Source organism: Serinus canaria, chromosome 4A (assembly GCF_022539315.1).
Source record: "Serinus canaria isolate serCan28SL12 chromosome 4A, serCan2020, whole genome shotgun sequence".
Taxonomy (NCBI): Eukaryota; Metazoa; Chordata; class Aves; order Passeriformes; family Fringillidae; genus Serinus; species Serinus canaria.
The window spans coordinates 17,786,556-17,802,149 of NC_066318.1; the positions used below are offsets into that span (position 1 = coordinate 17,786,556).

The following is a 15,594-nucleotide window of genomic DNA, read 5'->3' on the forward strand; positions in this document are numbered from 1 at the left end:
CCCTTGGTCTGCTGCCAAAAAGGTTTAGGCTGAGCCCAGCACTGCTCCTTGCACCAACCCAACAGCAGCTGCTGCCAGGAGATTTTTCTTACCTAGAAAATCTTAGATTTTGTGGGGTGGATGATCAAGCTGGGATAAAATATCATGTGGGCTCATGCTGCATGGGCTGCCAGCAGCAGCCACTGTGCCCACGGCAGGGTGACCCTGTAGCTGTGGGGTTCCCTGAAGCAGGTGGGGTTTGATAGGAAACTTCTTCATTGTTCTCCAAGAAGTCTCCCATTCCTCCCAGCAGCAGAGGCTTGCATTTTATCTCTGGGCTCTGTTGCTTTCAGTGGGTACAAATGTTAGGTCCAGGATTTTGGATTCTTGATCCCCCTCCCCAGTGTTTTCATGTCCTTTGTCAGGTGGAGTTCTTATTGAAATTGGCTTTATTTTACACCTGGTTTGCACTGAGAACTCATCCTCAATGAAACAGAAGCACTGCCCCACATGATCACCTTTTGTTAAAAGCTTTTCTTAGCTAAGTAGCCATAAACTAGGGGGGGAAAGGGTTTGAAACCATTCTTACCTAGAGAAAATATCTCCCACAGCAGCACTCCGAAAGACCAGACATCGCTCTGTGTGGTGTAAATTTTGTCAAAAATAGCTTCTGGAGCCATCCATTTGAGTGGAAGCCGTGCCTAAAAGCCAGAGACACAAGAGGTTGCCAGATCTGCTGTTACTGATGTGCCCAAGCCCAGCTTGAGGGTAAGCACTGAAGCTTCTTGCACTCACATCTCCCTTCCGTACGTAGTCGGGGTCTTTGTAAATGTCCCTGGCGAGGCCGAAGTCACAGATCTTGACCACGTTGTTCTCGGACAGGAGGATGTTCCTGGCTGCCAAATCCCGATGGATGCACTGCCAGGGAAGGACACAGGGTCACAGGGGGCTGGGCAAGGAGCCCCTGCTCCAGCTGGAGGCAGGAGAGCTTCTTTGGGAGTGGGGAAAGAAATGAACTGTGCTGGGAGCAGCTCTGAGAATGAGTGGGAATCTGCTCCAAATACACTGGGATATGCAAAAGAGGGAACAAACCAACATTGGAGTCAGTTTTCTGATTGTTCTGTCTGAAATAACTTTGCAGTTACAACAAGGAAGGGAGCCTTATTTTCTCATTAGCTGATCACTGGGAAATTTCAGAGAGACCAAAAAGCAGCTGCAGCTACCTTTGCCAGTGCAGGTCCAGGAGGGTGTGAGGTGGGATAACCCTCTCAGGGGTTCTGGGGGCTGCCCTGGTGTGGGAAATGCATTTGTAAAGAATTCTCAAAACCTGACAGAAAGCTCACACAGTCTTGTACATCTGCATGCAAACACTGAAATAAGGTGTGCTAACTGAGGAAAGCCATAGAATAGAGATGACATTGTAGAGAGAGATTGAACTAGAAACAAGTTTCAACAAGTTTCAAAAGATGGCCTTGCAAAAAGATCAGATGTTTTAGAGAATTAGAACTGTGAAAGATTCATTGTAGCAGGACCACATGGGGTAAAAACAAAGGTGATTGGTGTTAGGAGTAATAGCAGCATTGTGTGGCAAAAGCTAATAGGCTGAAAAACATTTCTAAGGTACTGTAACCTGGAAATAGGGTGGCTCCTGATGGAATGGCATTGAGTTTTACATCTCTCATGTCTCATTATCCATCGAGACTGATAATGGAATAAAACCTTTTAAAATGCCTCTCAGTTGCCCCCATCTCTGTAAAAGCTGGGAAAACCAACACCCTGGTGGCTGTGTGAGAGTGAGGCTCAGCTGTGTGCACACTTTGGCCTGTGGGTTACACTGCATTTACCTGAAAAGCCGTTCCACAGGCTACAAACTGCTTCCTGTTTATCCAAGCACTGCTGACTTTGCTGACAGTCCCCAACACCTCTGACAAACTAAAGGAATAACTGGATACTCCCTCCTCATTTTTCAGTAGTGGTGTTGTTCACCACACTAAAAGGAGCTTTCTCCACAAACCCTTTCTGTGCTTATTTATGAGGCAGCTCCACAAATTGTCTCACAATTTCTGAGAAGTTCACTCCTTCTATCTAAACCCTCCTGCTGCAGATGCCAGTCCCTGCAGCCAAGAACATGATGAATGTTCCTCCACAACCCCTTCAGTGCTAATTACTGCTTAACCACCAGAGCTAACGTGATCTCCAGCACTCTAACAGAAGAGCAAAGAGCAGATTTCTCAGACTCAAGAGTGTGTTTGGGTTTCTTCACATCAGATACTCTGCAAGAAGTCTGAAGGAGCTCACTTTTCGGGAGGCGAGGAACTCCATGCCTTTTGCCACCTGGAAGCTGTAGCAAATCAGATCCTCCAGAGTCAAGGGCCTCTTGTACAGATCCTCAGCATCTAGGAGAGATCAGAAATGTGGCACAAATGTGGCAGAGATGTGGCACAGCTCCAGAGCTGGGTGGCACTGGTGCCACTTGTGTGCTGATGGCCCCAGCCCCACACCTGAGTGCTGGGTGTGAGATCTCTGCAGGGTTACAGGAGCAGCTTTTGTACACAATCAGAGCTCTCTTTTTGTGAGAAGGTTGGAGTGGGGAACAGGAAAGAGGGAGAATTTGGGATTTCAGGAACAAGCCAAGCCATCTAAGGGCTTGTAAAGTGTGTGACAGTGTGTGTGGCACTGGCCAAAGGAAAGAAGTCTTTCCAATAAGAGATTTGGGATGAGGTAGGGTTCTTTTACCTTCTTCATCATCTTCTGAGTCACTGTAGCTCTTATCTTCAATGAATCCTGAGCTGGCAGAGCTGCCTGTGCTGGCCACACTCTCGAGGCGCCTCTTGATCAGTTCAGTCAAATCACTGCTGGACTCATCCAGACTCTTCTCTGCTTGGTCAGAGTTTTCCTGGGACTACAAATGGCATAAACCAAATTTTTAGCTCTGTATGATGCAATGCTTGAGCATTCAAAATATGGGACAATGTAATAAGGAGAAAGGGTCCTCTGAAGATGAGCATGTTTGAACATTATGTTTCCTGAAGTGGGAATAAATGGGAAACCAGGCTTTATTATTCGAACTATAAATTATAAAGCCTGGTTTTCTACTTATTTCTAGTTATTGTTCCCCATTTCACTGATAGCAATATTCCATATCAGAGTTAGCTGAAAACTGGCTAGGTGAGACTGAGAGGTGAGCAGACAGAGGCTGTAATTCTCTTGCTGTCTCAGGATGCTAAAAATCCCCTCAAGGTGAGGGCATGATGGGCACTGGGGAGTGAGGCACAACCAGCCCTCAACTCATGGCAACAATGGTGAGAAAGAAATTCTGAGGGAGTGCACCAGGAAGAGCTCCTTCACTCACCCAAAGTCCCTCACGTCCTTTGCTGCCTGCACACAATAGCTTTAACAATAATAACAATAATTATAACACTGCAGTCATCTGGGAAAACAGTCTTGGTGAGGCTGCAGTTTCTGGCAGGGCTGGGGTCACAGAGCCTGTTCCACACTGGATTTTCACAAGGAGGAGTCAGTCCCATCCCTCCCCAGCCCTGATCTCTGCTCCTGTGCCCTGCTCCCATCCCAGCCCAGTCTGTGCTGGCACAGATGTTTGTGTGCATGCAGAGCTGTTGGGAACCAAACCCTTGGGTGGTTTTGATGTAGAATATCCGTGATCCAGGCTGTTGTTACAGCACAGGCTTCAGGGCTAGCACAGGGGAAGAGACAGAGGGTGGAATGAGCAGATGGGGGAAGGATGAACTGCTTTCATTTGGGGCCTAGAAAGAAAAATCCCCAGAACAGATTTGTGTTTTGGGAGGGTTCACTTTCTCCTAGTTCACTTAAGGCCAGTTTTTCACTACTGTTTTGTTGCCCCCTTGTGCTGGGAAGTATCTCCCAAGTAATTCCCTCTCTTTCAAGCGCTCAGGAGTGTTTGGGTACTTGCAACTCATTCTTTAGGAGATGCTAGAAGAGCACAGCAGTGAGATCCTGCAGGGGAAACACATCCCTCTTTTTGCTTGCACAAACTGAAATATGGAGAGAAATGAAGTGCCCATAGAAATACCCAATTGCCTTGGTGCCAGTGCAGAGCAAATCCAGCTTTTGTCAGTGGTTGTTGATTCCCTGCCTTGTGACAGAAGTCTCATTTTCATACCTTGTATGCAATGAAATCTCCTCGTTTCCCTCTGAGATAGTTGGACAGATTTCCATATTTGCAATATTCTACTATGACCATTAAAGGACCTAAAAAAGACAGTGAAAGTCAAATGAGTTTTGAAGCACTGCAAAGCACATAATTCTAATTTATCCTACCAAATCCTCTTCAAAATAAATGGCATTTCTATTATACAGATGAGGAAATGAGGAAACACAGAAGTGACACAACCAGTGGGGATGTGGAGAGAAGGGAACACATTCTTAGTTTTCCCCACTGGATGGTAACAGTTGGTATTTATTCCTAATTTATAAACAAGGAAAATTCAGGATGATCAACACAATCCCAGAGGCTGTTAAGGTTGGTTTGCTCTGCACATGGAGCAGTTTTCATTTTCTCTGCTGGCTTCACAATTGTTTGTTTTGGGTGGAGCTGATGCCACCAGAGGAAATCAAAGTATGCAGGGCCAGAGACAGATCTAAATGAAAAGCTGCAAAAATACTCAGAAGTTTCTGAAAATCCTGGAAAAACAGAAAAAGTTTCTGAAAATACTGAAGTTTCTGAAAGCCTGAAAGCCTTTTTCTGAAAGCTTGGAAAGTGCTCTCTTTCTTTTTATTCCTCTAGAAACCACTTTAGAGTCAGTGCTGCTTTTACACAATTATGCAGGTTTTTAAGAGCTGCTTGAAATGCTTTTATATTGCAGTGAGAGATGTTAGGGAAGGGAAAAGCTGCATTCTGGGCCTTTATTTCTTGCAATCATCAAATGTAAGACAGGGTGAATCCATGGGACTGGGATGTGGATAAACATGGAATATCATCAACCCCAAACACTGAGACTTTCATGTCCAGAACCTTTTTCTCTGGAGAAGGTCCTTGGTTCAGACTGAGGGATTTGCACTTCAAAGGGGAAGTGCTGAGAGCAGCACTTGGCCTTGGGGAAGGAGCTCAGCAGGGTTCCTGCTGGAATTCCTGCATCCTCCCGGGCAGGAGCAGGGCAGGGGCAGGGCAGGGGCAGGGCAGGGGCAGGGCTGCAGTCACTCCAGGTCCAGCATTGCCTGGGAGAGCACCAGGAGGGAGCAGTGACCCCGGGACAGTGTGGGACAGGCAGAGGAGCTGCCTTTGGGAGCACAGAAAGGGAGATGCTGAATTCCTGCTGATGCCTTGGGAATGCTGACCTAGAGCAGAGGCTGGGCAGAGCTAAAGAATAAAGCAGGGATTTATTAGGAGGCCTCCATGGATGAACCTTGGGCAGCACAAGAGCCCAGCCAGGGCTGCACCCAAGATGAACCAAAATGGTCACAAAAATCCCTGACTGCTCACAGGGGCTCTCACTTTGATCAGTTCTGCTCCATTTGCATGTTGCAGTTCATTGTCCAGTTCCAGCTTTAGCCCAGGCAGTCCCATCCTGCTTGTTTTTCCCTCTCCAGCCCACGGTGTTTGTGCTCTTGGGCTGAGATTTGGATCATTTGTCCTTGGTCCCAGCTAGAGCAGGAATTGTTTTGTCTCCTTGCTCTGTGCACAGAGCTCACCATCCAATAATATGAAGCCCAGACCCACACACTAAAGCAGCACAGAATGTGAAAAGTATAAAAGCTGAAATCTGAGGTATCACTGCAGGCAGAACTGAGCCCCTGGTATTCCCTGTGGATTCCTGCAGGTTCTGCACTCACCCAGCCCTTGAGTGCACACCTTGGGGCTCTCCAGGACCCCCAGTCCCTCTGCTGCAGCTGAAACAAGCCTGAAACCTCGCAGTGGCTGCAAAAACATCAAGCCCAAATCCCCAGATCCCCAAATCCCAGTGGTTGCAGTGCTGACCCCAGAGCTCTGCTCAGTGCTGGCACCTGGCCGTGCTCAAGAGATTTGGCTCTGAAGAACCCAAAATCCAATGTCCCTCATGGATGCCCTGAGGAAATGCAGATTCCAGAACAGCTTTAAAGCTCTGCTTAGTGATTTATTCATGGTTTTGAAACGCTTCCTAGACATGGCCTCCCCATATTTTGTTCCCTCATTGTAAAGCACACACTGCATTAGTTCTGACTGCTGAACATCAGACACCCCGCCAAAGTGTTAAATTCTGTCATTTGATACCTTGTTAAAATAATGTATGTGCATACTTAATACCAGTCTCCATCAGGAATCCACGGTTACATAAAGCCTAACAGGGGAGGGAGAGCCCTGGAATTTCACAGGATCTCGGATCTCTGTCTGCCTCTGGAGCTCCAGGCTGTTTTTCTTTAGTCTGCACTTGCACTGCTCAGAGGAGAACAAAGCAGTGCCTGCCTCGAGACTACTCTGTGCCCTGCTGCACCCCTCTGCCCCAGACTCTGCCCCCCAAAAGGTTTGCCCAGGCACCTGGCAGGGAGGAGGGAGGGTCATCCCCCATCCAGGACGGGGCAGGATGGAGAATGGGGAATCGAGGAACTCCTGGGAGAAGAAGTTTCTCAGAAATGAGACAGTCAGAGCCTCTGATCAGTCCTGGGGTGTGTCTTGAACAAGCAGAACTCTGGGGTTGTTTGTTTAAGAACCACTGACCCCTGGTCCTGCTGCTGGTTTGAGGCTCCTGCTTGTGCTGAGCCCCCTCAGGGGCCCGTGAGCACAGGAGAGTCCCCAGCATTCCCATGTCCCAGCCCCTGTGCTCACAAAGCCAGCAAAGGCTCCTGCCTGCTGCACCCTGAACCCCTCAGCTGGAGCCCCTTGCTCCCACACAAGCTCTGGGGCTCTGCAGGGAGTTCCTGGGAGCTCCCAGAGCCCAGCAGTACCCATGGCTGCTGTTTCCTGAGGAACTGGAACCACCTTGCTGGAGCAAAGATTTCTTCCTTGGCACCCTCCCAAATCTCCCTCAATGAAATTTTCCTTTTCCATCGTGTCTGGACAAAAACTGTTGGAAACTGATGGTTTTGGTGTCTCAGATGATGAGAGATCTGTGCACCATCTCTCCTGATTTCCCCCCTTCATTTCTTTCACTCTGGGGTTTCCCTTGCCCTTGGGTCACCTAAACCTGTTTGTTGGGGGAGGTTTTGCAGATTTGGGAGGTCAGCAGTGAGGAGCCATCCTCAGGAGCTGCTCTCCTGAAGCTGAAGCACAGAAAGAGGCATGGCTGCTTTGTCTGGCAGTGTGGGAAGGGATGTTTTAGTGACAAAGGTCTGACATTTATGGGACTTTATCAGCCCTGTGCAAGTCCCTGCTCCTGCTGCACCCAGGGCTGTCCCAGGCTTTGGTACACAGAGCAGAAACTGCTGTGTGGGAAAGAGGAGGCTCAGGGGGCTCAGCCTGGTGCATCCTCCTGACAAGGCAGGGAAGGAGAGGGAGAAGAAGCCTGGAAATGCCCACGGGGAGGAACTGGGCACCTCATTGCAGTCCAATGTTCTCCTCCCTTCAGTGCCTCCAGAGAAAAGAGAGGTGACACCACGGGTGGGAGAGGTTCAGGGGCCCTGGGGGGATGAGGCCACGTCCTGCAGGAGCAGCAGCAGCTCTCCTGTGAGCAGAGAGCTGGAAATGGCTGTGCTGGTACTGACTGCACCACAGGCACTTCCAAACACCCAAAAGTGTCTGAAAAGCGTTCTCTGTTTTGCTCCTCATTTCCTGAGGACTCCTCACCTCCAGCTTTGGTGCAGGCTCCCAGCAGGTTGACCACATTCAGGTGATGTCCTATATGGATGAGGATCTTCAGCTCAGACATTAGAGCCTTGCATTCATTGGTAGTTGCACATTCTGCTTAAGATAAACAGGAAAAAAAATCATCTTGACACAACAGGATATTTTCAACAGGACACAGCAAGATCCTGTTTATCCTTTGAAACAAAACCCACCCAGGTTCCTTGCAGTATCTTGGCTTTTCAGACTCACACAGATAATAATTCATCTGTTTCATTGTCTGCTGACCTTTATGAAGTGGGATAACACTTTATCTTTTGGTGACTCTTCCTTTCTCCAGTGTGGGTTATGGTCCCTTCCCCCAAACCTGATCCCCCAGAACCTTTGCCATGACTCAGATTTGCAAGCTCAGCAAAGCCAACCTCTGCAAGACCCCCCAGCACACAGGTGTCCCTTCCTCTCTGCTGGGCTTGCAGTTCTGCAGGACTTGGTTACAATACCTCAGAATGCTCCACTGCGGGGGAGGAGCAATCCACAGATCTGGAAGCTGTGTCCCAAAATGTCCAGGGAACACACAGCATGACTAAAGCTCAGGCCTGTAAGATCTTATTGACCCAAGAAATAAATTTTCCAAGATCTGTGTGTGAGCCATGAACCTGACAGGGGAGGCCCTGGCTGGCCAGTGACATTATATTAAGGCAGGCACCCTCAGACCAGAAGTTTGTTCAGGTGCTGCTTTATCTTCCCAGCCTTGTCTCCAAAACTTCCATGCTGTATTTTAACAGGAGAGGCTTTGGCCTGTTTCCTTTGCCTTTGCATCATGAAGATTTATACATGAAGAAGCAGTTACATAACAAATCATTTGGTGTGACAGGTGTAACCTCTTTATCTGTTTGTAGAATTCCCCATCTTTCTCCAAACTGTGTCATAAAGAAGGAGCTATTCCAAGATTCCTTCAGCCAGCAGTGTTTGGTGTGTCCATGGGGGTATCACTCCTGATTTCCCCTGGCATGTGCTGGAACTCACAACCAGCTCAGAAGTGTTTCAGACAATTCTGCACATTGAATTTTAGCCTTCAGTCCAGAAGAGACCTGAGCATACTGCATGGAGATGGCAGAAATGCAGGCATCCCCAGGGCCTTCCTAATTCCCTGGATGGATGAACTGACACTAGAGAATCTGCTTTATTCATGAAAGTGATGAATTATGGGCATGTTAGCTGGGGAGGGGCAGACCAGAGCAGGAGGCAGCTGCCTCCACGGAGGGAGGGAGGTGTAAAACGATGGAGAATCTGCCAATATTGCTGAATATCTGCTGGCAGGGCAGAGCTGACATGAGGATCAGTTGGGAAATGCAGGCATGGAAGGGAATGAACCCTCAGAGCTGTCCAGGGCAGAATGTTTTGATGGAGATGGGAATATGTCTGGATCAGGGACTTCTAAAGGATTTCAGGGATCTGGAAATGGGCATGGAACAGAAGATACAACAGCAGGAGAGAAGATGATTGGAAGGAGGAAAATAGAGAGGGGAGACCAGACCTGAAGGAGGTCCAGAGAGGTGATGAATGGGTGTTTTTGTGATTTCAGAGAGATGGGAGTAGCAGAACACCAGGAGAAGCAGCTGGCAGCAGAAGCCAAGTCCCGTGGCAGCAGTCACTGGCTGGTGGCATGGCAGGGGTTAATGGTGTCATGCAGCAGGATGGAGCCATGAGGGCCCTGGCAGCATGGGCTGAGCCTTTGGAATCCCCCTGAGGAGCAGCCCCAAGCCCTGCCCAGGCAGGCAGCCTGTGGCTGATGGTTCAACCCTGGCTGTGTGCAAGAACAGGCTCCAGGTTCCCTCCTTTCCTCCACCCAAAGGGAAAGCTGCCCTTCATTTCAACAATTGCAAGCACGATGTCTCTAATTTACTCCCCTGGCACTGGGGTTTTTTCCAGCCCCTTGAACTGTTCTACATCTGGCTAGGCTGGGATGGAAGGCTCAGCTCCAATTTTGGGCTATCTCATGTAATTACACTCTGTAATCTGTTTCCCTCCTCACCCCACAGAGCTGGAAGCTGCTCTTTTCTTCCTTGAGGATTACAAGCCTCAGTCAGCAGTGCAGCACGGAGCTGCTGTCACTTCCTCCCCTTCATCCATCCAGGATGGCTGATCCCACATAGAAGCCCACTCCCTGCAGGGCACAGCCAGCTGAGCACCGTGCCCTTGGCTCTGCCCCCAGCTCCCTGAGCAGTCTGGGGAGGATCTCAGAGGGATTTTTGTACCTTTCAGCATTTTTACGGCAACTGTTTTGCAGGTTGAAGATTTATCAATGCCAAAAGCAGACGCCTCCACCACCTTCCCAAAAGCACCATGACCCAGAGTTTTACCTAGAGAAGCAAGAGTTGAGAGTGAGCCCAGCTGCACCAGCCAGGAGGGGACATGCAACCTCAGCTGTGCAGGAGAACCAGGCACGGTGCACAGACACAGGCACAGCAGCCTCAATCACATCCTGCAGCATATGGATATGCAGGGATTTATCCATATGGCCTGGATGCAATCCAGCACGGGAGAGGACAGAGGAGGGGAAGCACTGCACTCACCGAGGGCAGGGCTGACACCTGCACGGATTCAGGGGAGAAACATTGCCTGGGGCTGTCCTGGAGCCCAGGGAAGGCAGAGTTTGGGTTAATTGTGGCACCCTGATCTCTCCTGAATCACGGAGAGATCCAGCAAGGCACTCAGGGAGCCACAGCCCATTAACCCTTCAGTTACTGACATTGATTTGAGGGAAAAGCTGCACTAAATGGAATTTAGGGATGATTTGCTTTCTTCTTTTTGTTTATTTTCCCTTTCATTTGGATCTTCCTGCCTGTGTTACCTGGTGTGTTCTGAGGGCTCTGACCCAGGGTCTGGCTTTTTGGTTCTGCCAGTTTCTGTGTCCCACCATCATCTCAAATTCTGTGATTTTTTTTCTGTCCTCTCCTCCTTCCATGTTTTCCAGCTGCAGCACCAAGATCACACAAATACAGATATTTTCCCTGCACTCCTCAGTGCACACAGATGTTACAGTTTCACTGTACAAACACAGCCAGCTTTTTGCATTTTCTCACTCCATCAGCCAGTGAACTGAGCTGTTCAGTGAAATGTGGCTCATTTTTCCATGAGAGCTTTTTACAGCTCAAAGCTGAGCTCTGATGGTTGATAAGGAAGTGATTATTTGATGAATTGATAGCTTTCTTCACAAGAAAACTCACTTTCTTTTTTCCTCTATGGGAATGAAATCACACTTTTGGCAGGGACAGTACCTGGAGGTACCTTTCCTCCCTGACAAGAGTTTGGCTTCCCTTTTCCAAGGAAAAGGGGTGGCAGCTATTTGGACAGTCTCCAAATCCCTCATTTCACCCTCCACCAGGCTGACCCTGCACTCTGGGATCCCAGATCCAAGGGTGGCACTGTGAAGGGCTCCTGCTGGCTTATCCAACAGCTCCAGTGCCCCTGGGAAGCGTTTGGGATCATCCTTCCCCTCTCAGTGACCCCCCAGCACTCACCCAGGCGCAGCCTGTCCCTGGGGAACTCCCATTTGCTGCTGTCGTAGGGCAGGCGCTCACACTGCTCGTCCAGGGGCATCTCCTCGGGGTCCATGATAATTGACAGGTATCCTGTTTTAATATCTGTGGCATCGGGCTAAAAACAGGGCGGGGAGAGATTATTGGGGGATTTACACTGCAATTCCGAAGGGAGGGAACTGTCTGGCAGCCTGGGGACTTCCCTGCCTTGCAGGCACGTTTATTCCGAGCCAGGAATGCATCACTGCAGCTTCCTGCTTCTGTTCTACAGCTGAGAAACAAATGTTCGTGTGCGGCTGCCACTCGTGGGTTGATGGATTGATGCTGGGAAACACAAAATCTACCTGGATCAGCCAAAGGAAATCACTGATTTTTCATGGGAACTGCAGGAGCTGCACTTCCTCCTGCATATTTTGGCATTGTCACCGTGTTTTGTTCTGCAGTGCTGATTATCTACGGTTCTCCACTTCATGGCTGCAATTTATTGCAATTTAAAATTGCTGGAAATTGCTATTTCTGACGCTGCTGAAGTGAGAAATTGTGGTTGGGTGGGTTCTGTGAGCAGACTTACACATGAGTGAAGAGTAAGGAAATTCAGTATTATCTACTGCTCTGCCAAGCTGAGGTCAAGGATGAAAACGTGAATTTAATCCCTGTGTTTCCAAGAGGAGGGGAAATTTTACTCAAATATTGGAGATCAGCACTGGGACTGCAGTTTAATGAGAGCAGAGCAGGGTGCTGTGCTTGTCATTTTGTTTGCTGGTTTGTTTCAGGAAAACAGACCTAAATTCCTTGAAACTTTACGGCAAGTTTACTTTTTGAGTCACAAAAGGGAGGTGAAAAAAGAGCAAGGAGATCAAATCAGCTGTGTGGTTTGAGCTCATCTCTAGAGCAGACAGCCTGGGATCTTTCTTTAATATCTTTTAGAGTAAAGTGCTGAAATCAAGTCCTCATTTTAGAGGATTTTTTGTTATTCTCACAAGCCAGTTTGACTCATAAAGAGGGAGGAGCCTGATTTTATGATTCCACAGAAGGGGCTGGAAACTTCACAAGTGCAAGGGTTTTCTGGAGAAGTCAACACAAACCAAGGACTGAATTTTACAGGGACATTTTACCCAGTGTTTCTACCATCTGCCCCAAACATTTGTCCCTAACTCTGCAGTTGCCTTGTGCAGGATGGGAGCTCTCTCACCTTTCTCAGTTTGCGAATGAACAGGGTCAGCAGGAGCCAGAAGAGCGTGGCAGCCAGCCCTGTGCACACCAGAATGATCACCTCGATGTTGGATTTCTCCTCAGAACCTGCAGGTGAATGCACAGCCAGGTCAGAAAGGTGTCCCAACTCCCTGAGGGAGCCCAGTGGCACTCTGCATGCCCTCAGCCCAGGCTCACCCTGGATTCTGATGAAGGCTGATGTGCTGTCCTGGCCCAGGTCGTTGGAGGCCCGGCACTCGTAGAGCCCCTCGTCGTCCTTCTTCACTCTCTCAATCACCAGGGTGTTGTTTTCCATGGAAATTCCTGTTTCAAGGCATTTGGGTTAATGCTGCCACAATAACCTGCCTGCCAAAAATGCTTTTAGGAGACAGAGCTGAAGGTGAGCTCCCATCCATGCAGGCTCTGGTGTGAGGACACATTTTATTCCTATGCTCCTCCTGGTCTGGCAACCTTTCTCTGACTTTGTTTCCTTTTCAACACCTGCATAAATTATTTGGCATCATTTAAACAACAGCAAATGTGGCTGTTGATTTAGAGTGGGTAAAGCCTGGAAACTAATCCAGAAATTAGCAAAGGGATGCAGAATTGGTGTCTGATAGCAGGAAAATACACTTAGAAAAATGGGAACTCAGTGGAATTCCTGAAGGCTGTGGGAAGGGATGGGACTCCTAACATGGGGGACATGAAACTCAAGTTAGGCTCTTCTTGGAAAAATAATGGTGTGAAGCAATCCTGGATTCACAGGCAGCCAGGTGCAGTAGGAATAGAGAGGTTGCCTAGGAAAGACTTCTCTATGTTTAATTTTCCCAATTTCATTTTTCCTGGTTGGTGGTACTGCACTGAGAGTTCTTCTGTTTCACTGAGGGATGACTGGGGGAGAAATAGGGAAACAGGTCAGGCTTGCAATCCAAAAGGGAAGGACATTTTGAATTTCTGGGTGTTCTGCCTGTGAATCCCATTGTTGTTAACAAGAGGACTGCACACAACGTGCCATGCACAGTGCTGAAATATTTACCCTGAGGTGTTTTTTCCAAATATTTTATTTATGTTTCCATTGGTTGGATGAGTTACATGCTTGTCCCTCCAGAATTATTTATAAAATTTCAGTAGCTATAAAGAGTTTATCTCAGAACATTCTGATCTGAATTATGGATGATCTTAGATTTCCTACCTAGTCCAGGTTGCAAAATTAAAGTCACAGGACCAGCTGGGATTCTCCATGATTTATGGGGGGACTCAGGCCATACTCAGCTCTGCACTGGGGCAGCCTCATCTCCAGTGCAGTTTCAAGCACCAGGATATAAAACAGACTTGAAGCCATTGGAGAGCATCCAAAGGAGGCCACGAGGATGGGGAAGGCTCTGGAGGGGTCTCATGAGGAGGGGCTGAGGGCACTTGGTTTGTTCAGCTAGGGGAGGCTGAGGGGAGACCTCAGTGCACTCTTCAACACCCTCCTGAGGAACAGCTCCAATCTCTGTTGCCTGTGACAGGGACAGCACCCAGGGGATGGCCTGGAGCTGTGCCAGGGAGGGTTAGGTTGGAGATCAGGGACAGGTTCTGCCTCCAGAGGGTGCTGGCACTGCCCAGCCTGCCCAGGGAATGGGCATGGCCCCGAGGCTGCCAGAGCTCCAGGAGGGTTTGGATAATGCTCCCAGGGATGCCCAGGGTGGGATTGCTGGGGGGCCTGGGCCGGGCCAGGATTGGACTGGATGATCCTGGTGGGTCCCTTCCAGCTCAGCACATCCCATGATTCTATGGCACAGAGCTGGGAAAGCACCTGCAGGCTCAGTGAGGCTCCCTGCCCATGGTGGCTCTGTCCCACAGAGCTGAAAGCACATTCCCATCACTGTACTGTGGGAAATAAAGGACATTTCATATGCCATGGGATGCCCTGAACCCCTCTGCCAGGTGACTTTGCTGCAGTTTGTCATGGCCAGGACAGCTGAGAGCTCAGGGCTGTGTTGCCAGACCCAGGTGCACCCTGTGGCTCAGTTTTGTGCCCAAACTCTGGTCCCACACAAGCAGGCTGAGCAGCACTCCCTGATTTCCCAGTGCTATCCCAAGGTGTGCTGGGCTGGAGCTTCCTCCCAGTTCAAAGTGCAAGCTGAGACCCCTGCAGTGCCCTGGCATCCTTGGATCTGTGTGTGTGCCTGAGTCATGGGCACAGTGGTAGGTGCTGTGTCGTGGTGACCCTGCCAGTCCATTTTCCCACATTCCAGACAGTTCTGGGCAGCAGGACCTCACCTGATGCTGCTGAGATGGGGTAGCCATTCTTCCTCCAGGTGACCTGTGGCTCTGGGGTCCCACTGACCTTGCACTCCAGCAGGATCTTGCCGCTGATGTTGACCTCCAGGTCCGTGAGGTTCTGGATCACGACCGGTGCCGCCTTCGCTGCAGCCACAAAGGGAAAGAGCCCCGGTCAGGTTTGGGGGGGCCCTTCCCTCACCTCCCCTCCTTGCATGGCTCTCTGGGCTGAATGTGGTGAAGGTTTGGTTGATCAGTTGATCAAAAATCCCCTCAAAGGTTCTGAGAGGTGTGAGTGAGGTTATTTGGTTTATTTCCACACTGCCTAAGCTTAGGTTTGGCTGCAGCTCCAACTCCTCATCCTCTGAAGAAAACAAAGGGCAGGGAGTGGGTGCTGCACATGCAGAGTGAAGGCAAAAAGGAGAAAGGAGGGGGAAAACAGGAAGAAACAGTTCTAAAGGTTATTAGCCTCCATCAGGAGTGCAGGTTTCTCCTTACTACAACCATGGTAACACCCACTTTATGTTCATTTATAAAAGGTTCAGGACAGCAATGAATAAAATCACAAACACAGCATAAAAGATACCCCAAACCTGCAGTGAGGACAGAAGATGAGGGGCATTAGAACACATAAAATGTTTGAATAGGGGAAGGAAAGCTGGTTTGGAGGGACATTTTCCGTATGTGCTCTCCACAAGAATTGTCTGACACGTGCCAGACAGATGACAGACCCCAGTCATCCTCACAAGAACGTGATCCTGATTCCAGCTCTCCATGGATGTATTCACAGTCTAGCTGTGTTTTTCCCATAGCTGTGCTGTGTAGGTGTGTGTGTAGGTGGAAAACTGACTGACTGAATAAAAATATCTGCCAGGGGAGAGG

At 49.1% G+C, this 15,594-nt stretch overlaps 1 protein-coding gene across 1 annotated transcript in view; it reads right to left on the reverse strand.

Annotated features, from left to right (window-relative positions):
- The window catches only part of LOC103816498 (vascular endothelial growth factor receptor kdr-like), a 125,968-nt gene that overhangs the window by 22,170 nt on the left and 88,204 nt on the right, over positions 1-15,594 (reverse strand). Inside the window, exons 14-24 of the mRNA XM_030228894.2 lie at positions 14,713-14,859; positions 12,646-12,771; positions 12,449-12,555; positions 11,239-11,374; positions 9,973-10,077; positions 7,718-7,831; positions 4,121-4,209; positions 2,716-2,881; positions 2,278-2,375; positions 775-897; positions 569-680 (exon numbers count right to left, since the gene is read on the reverse strand). Coding sequence (XP_030084754.2) covers positions 569-680; positions 775-897; positions 2,278-2,375; positions 2,716-2,881; positions 4,121-4,209; positions 7,718-7,831; positions 9,973-10,077; positions 11,239-11,374; positions 12,449-12,555; positions 12,646-12,771; positions 14,713-14,859 — 1,323 coding nt within the window. The remainder of the gene's footprint in view (positions 1-568; positions 681-774; positions 898-2,277; positions 2,376-2,715; positions 2,882-4,120; positions 4,210-7,717; positions 7,832-9,972; positions 10,078-11,238; positions 11,375-12,448; positions 12,556-12,645; positions 12,772-14,712; positions 14,860-15,594) is intronic.